At 33.4% G+C, this 16,032-nt stretch overlaps 2 protein-coding genes across 2 annotated transcripts; one reads left to right on the top strand and one right to left on the bottom strand.

Annotated features, from left to right (window-relative positions):
- Positions 1-1,240: 1,240 nt before the first annotated feature.
- On the bottom strand, positions 1,241-2,992 carry LOC135122042 (uncharacterized). The gene has a single exon (XM_064046298.1). It carries the CDS (start codon positions 2,990-2,992, stop codon positions 1,241-1,243), a length of 1,752 nt encoding a protein of 583 aa, XP_063902368.1.
- Positions 2,993-5,195: 2,203 nt separating this feature from the next.
- On the top strand, positions 5,196-5,797 carry LOC135122044 (uncharacterized). The gene is made up of 2 exons (XM_064046299.1): positions 5,196-5,411; positions 5,476-5,797. Exons 1-2 carry the CDS (start codon positions 5,303-5,305, stop codon positions 5,778-5,780), a joined length of 414 nt encoding a protein of 137 aa, XP_063902369.1. The 5' UTR covers positions 5,196-5,302; the 3' UTR covers positions 5,781-5,797.
- The last annotated feature ends 10,235 nt before the right edge of the window (positions 5,798-16,032 follow it).

Below are 16,032 nucleotides of genomic sequence, written 5' to 3' on the forward strand. Positions count from 1 at the left end.
ATACCATGTATCCCTACGACAACTTGAATGTTGATTTCACAAATAATCGTTATGCAATTCTCTATGATATGTTTAAAGAGTTCCAGACATCGTTCTTATCCAAAACTAGCGAGCCATTATTCGATAAGGATGAATTTAAAGAAAAGACACCCATAGTAGTAATCGACTGTTCTAAACAAACGGAAGCTTTGAAGAGAGGCCCCGTTACAATTACGTTGTGGTTTGAAACGACCGCAGGTATTCCAGCAGACACCACAGCCTACTGTCTTATTCTTCACGACCGAATGGTAAAATACATTCCTGCACAAGATGTCGTCAGAGTGTTGTGAATAATTTAAAATGTTACTGTATTTAAAATTAATGTATTATGTTTGAGGGGTAAATAAAACTACATATACAACCATTTTTGTGTATTTTATTTATGACAACCAAAAATTACATCTAAAGTTTTCTTATAATCATCTAATTTAATTGAGGGCCATCTTGCTGCATCTGGTCCTTCGGTCCATCCTAATGGTAATTCAGGATTAGCTTCACCTTTGACAATGTTCTTTTTGAGCCAGGTGAAAATTCTTTTGTGCTCCTGATTTTCAGAGGGTTTAAATGTGAAGGAATCGTAATTGATTATCGTTAGAGCCTCAAAGAATGTAGTGAGTGCTTTGTGATTTGCCAAATATGCAGCTCGACACATAAATTCGTCAACACATTGCTCGATCCGTCGGTAATTTTTCTGGATATTTTCAACAGGATAGAAGATATCCCCCAGATTCTGCCAGCGATGATCACTTAATAATTTATAAATAAAAGATTTATAAACTAGTGAATTATCAAGGTAGTTGGTGGTCATTAAAAACTCCAAAGAAGCATAATTTAAATTTTCAATGTTGTCTCTTTCACATATATTTAGAAATGCATCAATATAACTGTCAAGAGATTGTTTCTTTTGTAGGAGTACACATATGTCAAGAGTAAAAAAACCAACTTCATTTTCAGCAATCCATTTAAATACTTCATCCGGTACAATAAATTCGGCTTTTTCAATAATGTAAAGGAACAAATTTAATTTTGTCCTATCATTCGCAGCGGCGCGAAGATAAATTTTATACACATTTTCGGATGCACAAAATGCTTGCAAATCAACAAACTGTCTCAAGTCAGACATTGTAGTAATGTGAAATCACCAACATCGAATAAATCATCAGCTAACTTAAACTGCTTTTATATTATAATTCCCCACTCTTCACATTTCTGGTGGCGAAATATGATATCCCCAAGGTCGCGTATCCGTTGCAAATCTTGTAACAATTCTCTTATCATCATTATGGCTGAGAACTATTTTCTCCTGTTTTATTGTGTAAACAATATGATGTTTTGATTTGATGAGATTTTGGGACTTTTCGTAATTTCGGCTATTAAATAAGCATTCCTTATAATTTTCGAATGTTATTGTTTTAAGTGAAGCTTTCGTACTACCTTTGGATTTCTTAACTACCTTTTTATTAAAATCATCCTTTGCAACTCTATATGCATACATTTTCGATCTGAGACCCACAAATTCTAACATAATCTTACCGTTATTTTCATCTTTCATCAAACCTGGCACTTTTTTATTTTTTTGTTCTATACCATAAACATTATACAAATCATAGTCTGAAGTATCAAACCGATGAGAATCTTTCTTAATATATTCGTATATATCACCTACATGAAATTCGTAAATTAGACTGTCAGTGTCGGTGTAAAGCAACTTTGCATTATTGTTAAATGTTTCCTTAATATAACCATAGTGGAATTCATAGAGAAAAGTTTTAGAAATATCTAAAATACAAAAACCCACATAAATTGGTTTATTTAAAAACACCTCTAATTTACTCATTTCGATGATAGCTGAATCATCATCAAATACAACGGAACTGTGAAAATTTGGTTTAGAAATAAGAGAACGAACTCCCCATCGTCCCTCCCATTTACTGACCAATCGAATATCCCTATGTTTTCGAACATTTTCCATGCATTTACCATAAATAGCGTTAATCATTAATTTAAAAAAATCTTTTTCAAAATCGTTCTTCGCTTGCTGTCTAAGCCTTGTATTTAAATCTATATATTTCTTTAACCACGCAGACTGTTCGAATTTAAGAACACGATGTACACATTTTATTTTCATACCAAATTTTATATACATTTTTAAATTCCTATAATGTATAACATAATTTTTCTTAGGATATAAAGTCAATAACAACTTTTTAAGTTTAGATCTTGAAATGGGAGGTATCATGTGCTCTGGAGCTAAAGGTAAATCGCTATGTATTTCATGCAAATCTACTGGATAATCCAAATCGCATTCAATAATATAACCAGTTGTGGAATTATCAGAAGTATCTAAGATATCTGAAATATTGAAATTTTCTACAAATTCAAATTTCCCATACGGTAAACATTGAGACATTGCCGCTCCGTAAAGGTTATTAACATCAAAATACATTAAATAGGTACTATCTTGTGAAGGATCATATTCGTCTTTATTCATGTACTTATTATTGGCTTTACCGTATCTATTAGAACATTGGGAAACTCCACCTCTAATACCTCTCTCCACAAAAAGGACTTTATCTATGTCCGTTAAGAGTTCTAGTTTAATTTTTGTCGTTTTTAACATGGCATCAAATGTTAAGCCTGGTGCAGTATAATAATGTAAGGGATCAAGTTGATAAGTATTTAAACACGTAGTTCGAAATGCTTCGAATACGTCGGCTAGAAGAAGCACATCTGTTTTTAAATATAAATCGGAATATTCTCCTAATGTACGAATATTGAAAGTATTCCAAACTTTGATAGCGTGAGAATAATCTTCATCTTTAACATCTTGTTCGTATAAGCGGCTATAAAATTCCTTTTTTTCGGGTAGTTTTGTTTCAAGGAGTTTCTCCCAGGAATTTATATAATCATAAGGAAACACTCCTTTTCTGTTTAACAAATAAAATTCTTCCATATTATTACAATTTGTCTGAGTAATAATTTTTTGTGAATTATCTAAATTGGAAGAAAGCTTGTCTAAACTGTAGGGCATAAATCTGAAAGAATCAATAAATCGTAAACTAACTTTTGTATCATCGACAAATTTAGTAAATGAAATATATCTTTCTTTATTGATGGGAAGCAATTTAATGTCACCTTTTATTGAATTTGAAAGTTCTTTAATAAAAAAATGTGCGTCATATCCACTCATATTATGAAACACCACAGGTATAACACAAATATCTTTATAATTTAAATTACAATTCTGATGTGCAGCGCCCCTATACATTCCAGTTAAGTGATTATGATCGCGCACTTTAACGTTATTTTCTGAAAATGTTTTTTTACATATATGACATATTTGTGAGGATTCAAACTGCTCACGTTCTTGTGTAGTTAATTTTTCCATAGATATAATGTTTTGAAATTTGTTGTTACAAAAATGAGACAATTGATTTAACTCTTGAACAAACCATTGGATGCAATCTTTACCTCGATACAAACGAAATCTGGAAAGAGAATTATCATATGAACAGTGAAAATAGTATGCAACACTGTATGCAACATGTTTTTGATAAGGATTGGTTTTACAAGTAGTGGACATGTGGTCTTTTGAATAATCAAGAAGAATACTCTCGAGATCTGCGTATATAGTAAAAGGTACTTTCTCTTGATATCTATAATTTTGAAAATACAAATAATTTTCGTTTTCTGATGGCAATCTTATGGAATATTTATTAATACTCTGACATGTAGTTTTATGTTTTTGGAGTAACTCCTCTGTAGTGAAATGATTTAAACATCTTTCGCATATATAAAATTTACATTTATGGAGGGAAAGTTGCTTAGCTAAAAGAGCTGACAAATTTTTGATCCATACGAAATGATAGAGCAATTGACGATCTTCAAAGTGATCATTGTCGTTTTTTGTATTTTGTATTTGTGTTTCAGCAGGTAGCATAAGCAAATTAATTACTTTATTAGAATTTAAAAACCTTGTGCTTAAACGACAAGGTAAAACTTTTTTCTCCTCGATGCAGTACAAATTAATTGCAAGATTGTTGAGTTCTTCAAATTTTTTAATGTCTTTAATTGTGATTGGAAAGTCTAAATTATCATATTTCAACACATTTTTGAAGTGTGGATACGACGATTTTCGATGTGAATTTTTATCGGTAGGGAATAAAGCTGAAACTATTGCCCATAGAAAACAATATTCATCATCATTTTGAACATTAATTATTGCATGTTTTTTTTTAATGCAAGCTGGTGTGGACACGAAAGTTGAGTAACCAAATTTGATTGGATCATATTTATTTATGTTAATTTTCAATCCTAAAATCTCATACAACGCCCAACCGGAGTCCTTTTCCGCAAATTCTTCTAATTTCTTCATTATCTTATCAACAACGTTCTCTTCGTACCATTGCTTTAAATCTGTATATGCATCAATGTGCTGATTTTTTGTGGAGAATGTTTTAACGTCTGTTTCACCAGAGTGCGGTTTAATAAAATTTGCCGAAAAAATTACATTTACTTTTAGCATCGTGTTTTTTAGCTCTTTTCTAATTCTAAACATAAAACATTTAAAAGATTGTCGAAAAAACTGAAGAGGATCTTTAATGTGATGATTAATTATAAATCCTGTACGAATTCTTTGTTCAAAACAAGATTCTATGTCTTGCCAGGTTACGTTTGCCGTAGGTTTAAATTTGTCTCTTTTAAAATAACCTTCTCCAATTTTTAGAGACAATTGTTTTTTTTTATTTAAAAGCTTGAAGCGGTAAAATTTTAAATAAGCTAGACTTGTTTCTAAGGAATTAGCATTTTCTAAAATATTTTCTCGATGTATTTTACATCTAAGTGCTTTTCTAATTATTCTAATGCTGGTATTTATATATACTAAAAAATTTTTAATTTCTTCGATTGTTTTGATTTTACTAATATATTCATGAATTAGCTTAAGCGAGCCTTTACATATAGCCGTCACTGTTTCCTGCGGATGCATTTCTTTTTTTTTTTTTTGCTGTCGAACTTGTTTATCACAGTAGAAAGAAGAGCACTATTATTTTTCTTTATTTTTCTGTGGAATACCTTCTTATTTATATGTGAACGAAATTTCCGATTGTAACTCACAACTCAACAAATTTAAAAAAAATCAGCGAAAAATGAGACGCGTATTTTTGCAAGCTCAGAAAAACAACTAAATTATCAACTTCAGCGTAATTAAGAAAATGTAATCTGTAGTAAAAGTGGAGGAAAATAGCAAGAGTGGGGATTGATAATGTGTATAAATGGGAGATCACCCGCAAGAGTTATAACAGTCCTCAACAAATTGAAGATCACAGTCAGTCCTCAACACTTAAGAAAAATATATATAAACAACAAAATGGGTAAGCTTGTCTTTATTACTATTAAATAAAAATCCTAATTGTTTTTTCTTTTTCTTTTATTTAGAGCAATTTGTCATATGCCCGTTTGACAGAAGCCATAGGCTTCTTGAGAGCCGATTGAAGCGCCATATTTTTAATTGTCATCGTGAGGCCTGGGAGCGGGAGAGATGTCTTCGTGAGGCTGCTTCCAGAGCATCCCATACGCCACCATCACCACCACCACGAGCACCACCACCACCGCCAATAATAGAATGCCCAGACAACTGGGATAATGAAATTAGTCAAACGTACGTCCCCTCCATGAGTAGGGAGCTGCTTCTGGACAGAACGGCAATCAATAATTATAAGTCAGTTTTTAGAAGAAAATAATAAAATAATTATAGTAATTTGTTTCGGTCCGTTTATCGCTACCACCCTACCATGACTTACCACCTCTACAAGCTTGCTATTCGAGTGTGTGTATACAAGAACATAACTAGTCTAAAATGTTTCTGCCTATCAACGTGATGGTACTATTAAGTGCGCTTGTTGAAAACAACTTATATATCTATACCACGCCAAACATAACTCTTCTGTATATTCAGACGTATGAAAAGGAATGTTGGGAAAAAATGACTCCGATCAATATAATCGAAACCAGTTATCATCTCTTCTATGTGAAAAATATCACAACGCAAAATTATTTGGCTTACAAGATAAAAACAGAACAAGGGAATCGACAATTTTCTCAATGGTTAATAATCGAAAATATTAACAGTAGTAACAATTCAAAGGAAATCTTTGATTTTTGTTTAAGAAACGATCATGTGTGGTCTGCTTCACTTTTTCTCATATTCTCGATAATGACCGTAATAGTAGCATGCTGGGATTTGGCGAGCCGTTAGTGCTAATTGTGGTGGTGGTGGTGGTGGTGCTGTTGAATACATATATAGGTTACTTCGCAACAACAAAGTACTTATTCTATCCAAACAATGTTAGGCTTAAACTGCACACTTATTTTATCGACCATTTTAATACAGAAAGATTTGTATTTATTCACTGATAGCAATGTTACAGATGTACATTTACAAACTCTGGTTAGAAATAAAGAATGTACTTGTAGAAAAATGATAGAAATTAAAGATGGACATGATCAGTTAGTTATGTTTTATTCAAAAAATGTATCCGTTTCCAGCCAACTGCAGTATCAACTAGAATTTGTCTTCAAAAACAGAAGCCGATGCAAGTCACCAAATATCACCACTATTAACGATTATAGTGGATACAAAAGTTCTAGCGGTGAAAATGCTACACAATATTGTTTGGCAAAACCCTGGATCTGGATATTTACTTCTGCAGGAGCAATTATTTTTGTAATTATATTTTGTGTGTTACTTTATTTAGTGTTAATATGTTTCACTCATTGTAGCAAACCCAATAATCCAACAAATGTTTGAAAATGTATGAATGTACGGATTCAATAAAACAATTATTTACATTTATTAGTTTTATTTCACATATATTCTATAATTTTTTTTTTTCTAACAGCATCAGCACTACGATTTAACACAACAATAAATTATTTAATATTTTTCAAATTATTAGCAGCAACACAGGAATCATCGTGATCTACCACTACAGTATATGCTGACATAGCTAAATTGTTTGGTTCAAATCGTACTTCCTTTTTCGCAATTCTTTTCTTATATTTGGTGATGCGATCTTTTTTTTCAACATTGTCGAAATTCACATCTGTTAATTTCCATTCAACAAGTACTGGATTTACTCCACTTGAAAAATACATTGCCACTTTGCATATCGTTAAATCGAAAGATTTGAGAATTCTTAGTATTCTGGCTTCCAAGGAAATTTGAGGACGAGGTTCAATAAAAATAAGGTTAAATAGAAAACCTTCAAAATTCAAATAACAGCAAGGCCATTTGGATTGATAAACGTAAATAGAGATTCGGTTAGCTTGGCAGTTATCCTTAGCCCATTCTTCTATATTTTCATTTTTTTCTATATAAATATCAATGTCCGTATATGAAGAGGTTCGGTTCAATAGAAATGCGGCACATCCACCAGCCATGAATTTTCTGCACAATGGAAATTTTTGTCGTAACAAACTTTCGATTGCTTGAATGATACAACGTTTCTCTTCATTCAATGAATCTATATCAAGATCGCGAGAAACCAAAAGACTCTCTTTCAGTGGAAACATATCTGATGTGTGAACTGAACTGATAAATTTATAGAACACCAATACGTCTTATATACATGTGCTTCATCACAGTGAGGCTTGGATTGCTGAATTGCAGTTCTCACGGAAATAGTTTTTTCATGACCTTGAACTCTTAAGTTCCGTGAAGAGCACGTGTTTATGGAATTGCCGAATTGAATTTCTCACAGAAATAGGTTTTTTCATAACCTTGAACTCTTAATTTCCGAGAAAAGCACGTCTTCAAAAATTGCTGAATTGCATTTCTCTGATTTGGATCAATCTTTAAAATGTCCATATATGGACATGAAAAACTGCTGATTCGGCATTTAACCCCTCTACATTGTTTATTTTTTTGTATATTCTGCATTATTTTTCCTATATATTTAGAGTAGTTACTTATAATTGTCATTAGTTATTTTTATTCTCTCTCTCTGTGTGTGTGTGTACAGTGTCCCTGCAATAAAAATGAAATTTTCCCTGAGTTTAAAAAAACCAAAAATTAATATTCTGGAAAATATCGTCATTCAGGTAGGTTTTTTTTTTATTTTTATCTATTATATATTTGCATTATTATTGCTATTGCTTTTTCTCTTTTTAATAATAACTAAGTAATGTTTATATATTTTGTAGCCACCCAATAATAATAATTGCCGTCCATCATCACCACCACCCCCTATGAGACTTATCTCTGAGCTCTCGGAGGAGGAGATGAGTCGATTAAGATCTCCAGAGCCCAGTTCTCCACAGCCCTCATGTTCCTACCAGCAGCCGTCTCCTCTCGATATCGACTTGACGCCATCTATGTTCGATGGCGAAGAGGAAAATGGTGGAAAGAACATGAAGTTATTGAGGGCGTTGTGTGAGAACATGCAGGCAACCCCTGAGGAGCAACAGCAACAGCAACAACAAGAGACGAATGCAACTTTTCCTGTTCCTGATGCTGATGTACGCTCCTCATCAGTGCACCAGCAGCAGCAACAGCAGGAAGAGGAGGAACAGCAACCGATCCGCCGGACACCACCCCCGACACCTCGAACTGTGGATAGCGAGGATGAGTTCCAGTCGCCATCCACGGCACCGGAACTTCTGGCGTCTTTCCGTTCGAAGTGTCGGGAGGCCGAACGAACCCATAAAAAGAAAAGGTTCGACCTCCTTAAAAAAAAGACGAGGTGTGAAAAAAACGTCAAACAATATGAGAAAAAAGTGTGTGATTATCAAAGACTTCTTGCGGAAGCCAAAAAAGAACTGTATGATCTCAACAAAAACTTGAAAAATTGTGAAAGCAGTGCTGAAGAAGTAAAAAACTTATTAAATAGGATTAATTTTGTACAGTGAATAGTGTATATAGTGTATAGTGTATAGTGTATAGGGTATAGTATATATAGTGGTGTTTAGTGTTGTAGTGGTAGCAAATTGTTGTAGTGATAGAAGTAGTGGAAGCAGCAAATATATACATATATCTCTTTTTTTAATAGTGCTTTTTGATGGTTTTTGATGTTTTTTTGTTGGTTTTTGAAACTTGAAATTTTTTCTTTAATGTCTTAGTGTACTTAGTTGTGATGGTAGTAGTCATGTGACAATAAATATAAAGACAATAACCTATTTCGCTTTTTTTTTTTTTTTTTTTTTTTTTAAGTGTTGCATGTTGGGCTTATTCGAATCCTTTTTCGATGGTCTTTTTTTCGACCTGAAAAAATTTTTACGTAGCGACCTTGAAAAAACTAAAAATGGCTCCTGTATCAAGGTTGACGTGGACAGAATCGATTTTTTTGAGCAAACTTATCCGTTCGTTCCATAAGAAGGTTTTGATGTATACAACCGATACCGTATCTCTTACCGTTTGGGCACTAGAAACTTTTGCCCTTTTCTCCCTCAATTTCAACTTTTTTCGAAATTTTTTTTGCTCAACGTGTGTCTTAATTTTTTTAGCTTTTTTCCGTTCCCTTGTACCGACATGCTACCTCTTACCCCTTAGGAGCTATAAGGTTTTTTCGTTATTACTACTAAACGGTAGATGAAAATACTTTTTTTGCTACGTAGACCTATAGACCGTTCATTCGGAAATATTTTGGTACAAAAATCTATTTTTTAAGTTTTACCGTTTGGGCGCCACAAACTTTTGCCCTTTTCACAGTCATATCAAAAGTTAGCGAAAAACCGTTGACGGCTGTCGATATTATTTGTTTTTGTCAATCTTTTCTGCCCTATACACGAACCTCCTATCTCTTACCATTTTCGAGTAACAAAAATTTTTTCTATTTAAACGGTAGATACACCTATGAGTCATGATCATTTTTACACACGATTAGATAGTACTTCATGAATATGCATTTGTTTTTGTGAAAAAACAAACTTTTCTAAATTTGGATTTTTTTTTTGAGATTTTTTTTGTTTTAATTTTTCTTTGGATTCTTTGAATTTTTTAAATTTTTTTTTTCACCAAAACTTCTAATTTACTTTCCTACTGCTCAAGGAAAACTTTTTTTCGAATTTTGACAACCTTTTTTGACAAAAATTGTTGCGCCCCAAACTCAAATTTTCACATATTTAATTATATGGACCTATCGATTATTCATCCGAAAATAATTTGACACAAAAAACAAATTTTTAACTAATTCCGTTTGGTCACCACAAACTTTTGCCCTTTTCTCCGAAATGCTAAACTCAAACTAAAAACCGTCAAGACAGGTGCATGTGTTTCGTATTTTAGAAACTTTTTTGTTCTTTGCACGAACCTCCTATCTCTTACCGTTTTCGAGTTAAACATTTTTTTTATATTTAAACAATTATTACACCCCTTACCCTCATTTATTTTTACACAAATTGTGTCATTAGTTTATAGAGATGCGTTTTTCTTTTTTTGTGAACAAACTTTCTGCTGTATGGCACCCTGAAGCGATAATTCCTTATTTTTAAATATTTCCGAATACGTCCCTGTCTAATGAGAAAATAACGTGTGGTTCCGAAGGAATCTGCTGATGCGAAAGAATATTGTTATAATGACGGACGACGACGCGTTTCGGTTTACAAATCTTAAGGTGAAAATATTCGTAATTATATCGGAAAATAAGTGGTTTTCTTGCTTTGTTGTGGACACTAAATGGTGGTTTTTGTGATATGTGTGTGTATGCATGTTTTCGAGAAAGAACGGATAATTTTACTGTCTGTTTTCGACGATGTAAGTGACATTTTTTAATTTTAAACAACACACTCTCGCCTTCCGACATTTGATATTTTATTCTAATAATTACGGACGTGTTTCGCATCATTATTTTTACGTTAGATTTATCCGTAATTATTTGTAATGTACAAGATTCCGAGTGCAAATAAGCTTAAATCAACAGAAACTTGCTTCGGACAGCTGAAATTTTATTTTAAATTATTACGGGCGTGGTTCGGTTTATTATTTGTCGTTTGGGTAAAAGTTTATGTAGTCTGGGCCTATTTTCACCCAAAACAAATAATTTTTTTGTCTGTTATGAATAACCTAAGTGACCATTTATTTGTTACGAAAATAAACGGAATTTTGTCGGAAGAAACACGGCTTTTATTCGTGACGGTTAATCGCAATTAAATAATTTTATATGGGACTGGTGAAAATAACACACCAAACGAAATAAACAATATTTATTACAATATAATAATATAATTTGAATTATTCCAATTTTCGAAGAAGTTATTTAACTGATTTTCTTTGTTGAATAATTTTCAATTGTGAATCTAACTTTTCGATTGTTTCTCTAAATTTTCGCTTCTTCTCCATCATTTTTTCGATTAAAGGTTTTATTTGTATTTCGAAACGTTCCACATTCATTTGAAATCTTCTAACATCATATAACCAAGTATTAATTCGGTTTTCTTTATCATTTATTAAGAAAATAACAGGTATATTATCGAAGCACACACGTCTTTTATTCATGACGATTCACCATAAAATAATATTTTGTACGAGGATGGTGAAATAAAACACAGTAAGTGATTAATTATAATTTATTAAAATCATTAATTCTACAGCTTAAGATTATTAAGTCCTTTTCTTATTTCATACAACTTAATTGCTTCTTTTATGGAACGAATACGTTCCAAATGTAAATCTAATCTCCGATGCAAAGTTTTAACGATATTTAGATTATATTTCTTATTTTTCATTATCTTCATCCTTCAATGAATTCTATATTGACTGTTTGACCGATCGGTCCTTTGTTGACGAAATGCAACTTCCAGCCGTTGGCAATTTTTCTGTTCAGATCGTCGATTACTGAATCGTCGAATTTTTCAGTAAAGCGCTCGGGTAGTATTGTCCTGCAATCTTCCAGTTGCACAAATATTTTGTCCCCGTATTTTGTAGGATTTTTACTAAAACTTTTAATTAAAAACTTTTTGTTTTCTTCTAAAGTTTTTGCACTCACAAAAGCTTGTAATTGTGATTCTTTATTCAAACCAGAAATAAAAGACGACATTTTAAATTTACAATCTGTTCAACAATTGAAGGCACAATACTAAATAAATCACTGACAAGTAAATCGACGTTTATATAACCGCAAAAGAGATGGTGGGGTATTACTCGAGCCTGCTCGAGATAGGAAGGGGATCGCTGCGTCAGCTTAACCGAGCAAAAGCAAGGTCAACGCACATGTCAGCCACCTGCAGCCACAAAGAGTCAATGAACGCCCAGGTCAGTTGTCGACCAAAAAGATCAATGACCGCTCGATCAAAAGTTGTGGGGCTCCTAGCTCGGGTTGACCTCATTTGACCTGAGCCAGCAGCCCCACTATATAACTACTTTTGGTGGCTCAGAACCATCAAAAAACGTTGAAATATAGTTCAAATTCAATATAAATCGACAAAAATACAGTTTCTAGCTAAAATTTGATGGTTTCGTTGCACTTTCCGAGCCCGTAGGGTATCTGAGTGGCTTAAAAGTACAAGAAAACACTTCAAAAGTGACGTTTCTGAAGAATTTTAACAGTTTTCTTGTATCTACGAACGCCAGAATGCATAAAATTGACCTAAACGTCTCCTTTTCCTATTCTGAGTCGATTCTGCATGCTTTAAGTGTGTTTGGTGGCTCAGAACCATCAAAAAACGTTGAAATATAGTTCAAATTCAATAAAAATCGACAAAAATACAGTTTCTAGCTAAAATTTGATGGTTTCGTTGCACTTTCCGAGCCCGTAGGGTATCTGAGTGGCTTAAAAGTACAAGAAAACACTTCAAAAGTGACGTTTCTGAAGAATTTTAACAGTTTTCTTGTATCTACGAACGCCAGAATGCATAAAATTGAACTAAACGTCTCCTTTTCCTATTCTGAGTCGATTCTGCATGCTTTAAGTGTGTTTGGTGGCTCAGAACCATCAAAAAACGTTGAAATATAGTTCAAATTCAATAAAAATCGACAAAAATACAGTTTCTAGCTAAAATTTGATGGTTTCGTTGCACTTTCCGAGCCCGTAGGGTATCTGAGTGGCTTAAAAGTACAAGAAAACACTTGAAAAGTGACGTTTCTGAAGAATTTTAACAGTTTTCTTGTATCTAGGAACGCCAGAACGCATAAAATTGACCTAAACGTCTCCTTTTCCTATTCTGAGTCGATTCTGCATGCTTTAAGTGTGTTTGGTGGCTCAGAACCATCAAAAAACGTTGAAATATAGTTCAAATTCAATAAAAATCGACAAAAATACAGTTTCTAGCTAAAATTTGATGGTTTCGTTGCACTTTCCGAGCCCGTAGGGTATCTGAGTGGCTTAAAAGTACAAGAAAACACTTCAAAAGTGACGTTTCTGAAGAATTTTAACAGTTTTCTTGTATCTACGAACGCCAGAATGCATAAAATTGACCTAAACGTCTCCTTTTCCTATTCTGAGTCGATTCTGCATGCTTTAAGTGTGTTTGGTGGCTCAGAACCATCAAAAAACGTTGAAATATAGTTCAAATTCAATAAAAATCGACAAAAATACAGTTTCTATCTAAAATTTGATGGTTTCGTTGCACTTTCCGAGCCCGTAGGGTATCTGAGTGGCTTAAAAGTACAAGAAAACACTTCAAAAGTGACGTTTCTGAAGAATTTTAACAGTTTTCTTGTATCTACGAACGCCAGAATGCATAAAATTTACCTAAACGTCTCCTTTTCCTATTCTGAGTCGATTCTGCATGCTTTAAGTGTGTTTGGTGGCTCAGAACCATCAAAAAACGTTGAAATCATAGTTCAAATTCACTAAAAATCGACAAAAATACAGTTTCTAGCTAAAATTTGATGGTTTCGTTGCACTTTCCGAGCCCGTTGGGTATCTGAGTGGCTTAAAAGTACAAGAAAACACTTCAAAAGTGACGTTTCTGAAGAATTTTAACAGTTTTCTTGTATCTACGAACGCCAGAATGCATAAAATTGACCTAAACGTCTCCTTTTCCTATTCTGAGTCGATTCTGCATGCTTTGAGTGTGTTTGGTGGCTCAGAACCATCAAAAAACGTTGAAATATAGTTCAAATTCAATAAAAATCGACAAAAATACAGTTTCTAGCTAAAATTTGATGGTTTCGTTGCACTTTCCGACCCCGTAGGGTATCTGAGTGGCTTAAAAGTACAAGAAAACACTTCAAAAGTGGCGTTTCTGAAGAATTTTAACAGTTTTCTTGTATCTACGAACGCCAGAATGCATAAAATTGACCTAAACGTCTCCTTTTCCTATTCTGAGTCGATTCTGCATGCTTTAAGTGTGTTTGGTGGCTCAGAACCATCAAAAAACGTTGAAATATAGTTCAAATTCAATAAAAATCGACAAAAATACAGTTTCTAGCTAAAATTTGATGGTTTCGTTGCACTTTCCGAGCCCGTAGGGTATCTGAGTGGCTTAGAAGTACAAGAAAACACTTCAAAAGTGACGTTTCTGAAGAATTTTAACAGTTTTCTTGTATCTACGAACGCCAGAATGCATAAAATTGACCTAAACGTCTCCTTTTCCTATTCTGAGTCGATTCTGCATGCTTTAAGTGTGTTTGGTGGCTCAGAACCATCAAAAAACGTTGAAATATAGTTCAAATTCAATAAAAATCGACAAAAATACAGTTTCTAGCTAAAATTTGATGGTTTCGTTGCACTTTCCGAGCCCGTAGGGTATCTGAGTGGCTTAAAAGTACAAGAAAACACTTCAAAAGTGACGTTTCTGAAGAATTTTAACAGTTTTCTTGTATCTACGAACGCCAGAATGCATAAAATTGACCTAAACGTCTCCTTTTCCTATTCTGAGTCGATTCTGCATGCTTTAAGTGTGTTTGGTGGCTCAGAACCATCGAAAAACGTTGAAATATAGTTCAAATTCAATAAAAATCGACAAAAATACAGTTTCTAGCTAAAATTTGACGGTTTCGTTGCACTTTCCGAGCCCGCAGGGTATCTGAGTGGCTTAAAAGTACAAGAAAACACTTCAAAAGTGACGTTTCTGAAGAATTTTAACAGTTTTCTTGTATCTACGAACGCCAGAATGCATAAAATTGACCTAAACGTCTCCTTTTCCTATTCTGAGTCGATTCTGCATGCTTTAAGTGTGTTTGGTGGCTCAGAACCATCAAAAAACGTTGAAATATAGTTCAAATTCAATAAAAATCGACAAAAATACAGTTTCTAGCTAAAATTTGATGGTTTCGTTGCACTTTCCGAGCCCGTAGGGTATCTGAGTGGCTTAAAAGTACAAGAAAACACTTCAAAAGTGACGTTTCTGAAGAATTTTAACAGTTTTCTTGTATCTACGAACGCCAGAATGCATAAAATTGACCTAAACGTCTCCTTTTCCTATTCTGAGTCGATTCTGCATGCTTTAAGTGTGTTTGGTGGCTCAGAACCATCAAAAAACGTTGAAATATAGTTCAAATTCAATAAAAATCGACAAAAATACAGTTTCTAGCTAAAATTTGATGGTTTCGTTGCACTTTCCGAGCCCACAGGGTATCTGAGTGGCTTAAAAGTACAAGAAAACACTTCAAAAGTGACGTTTCTGAAGAATTTTAACAGTTTTCTTGTATCTACGAACGCCAGAATGCATAAAATTGACCTAAACGTCTCCTTTTCCTATTCTGAGTCGATTCTGCATGCTTTAAGTGTGTTTGGTGGCTCAGAACCATTAAAAAACGTTGAAATATAGTTCAAATTCAATAAAAATCGACAAAAATACAGTTTCTAGCTAAAATTTGATGGTTTCGTTGCACTTTCCGAGCCCGTAGGGTATCTGAGTGGCTTAAAAGTACAAGAAAACACTTCAAAAGTGACGTTTCTGAAGAATTTTAACAGTTTTCTTGTATCTACGAACGCCAGAATGCATAAAATTGACCTAAACGTCTCCTTTTCCTATTCTGAGTCGATTCTGCATGCTTTAAGTGTGTTTGGTGGCTCAGAACCATCAAAAAACGTTGAAATATAGTTCAAATTC

Source organism: Zophobas morio, unplaced genomic scaffold (assembly GCF_036711695.1).
Source record: "Zophobas morio isolate AGI-343-1 ecotype UQ-CSIRO unplaced genomic scaffold, CSIRO_AGI_Zmor_V1 ptg000841l, whole genome shotgun sequence".
Lineage (NCBI taxonomy): Eukaryota > Metazoa > Arthropoda > Insecta > Coleoptera > Tenebrionidae > Zophobas > Zophobas morio.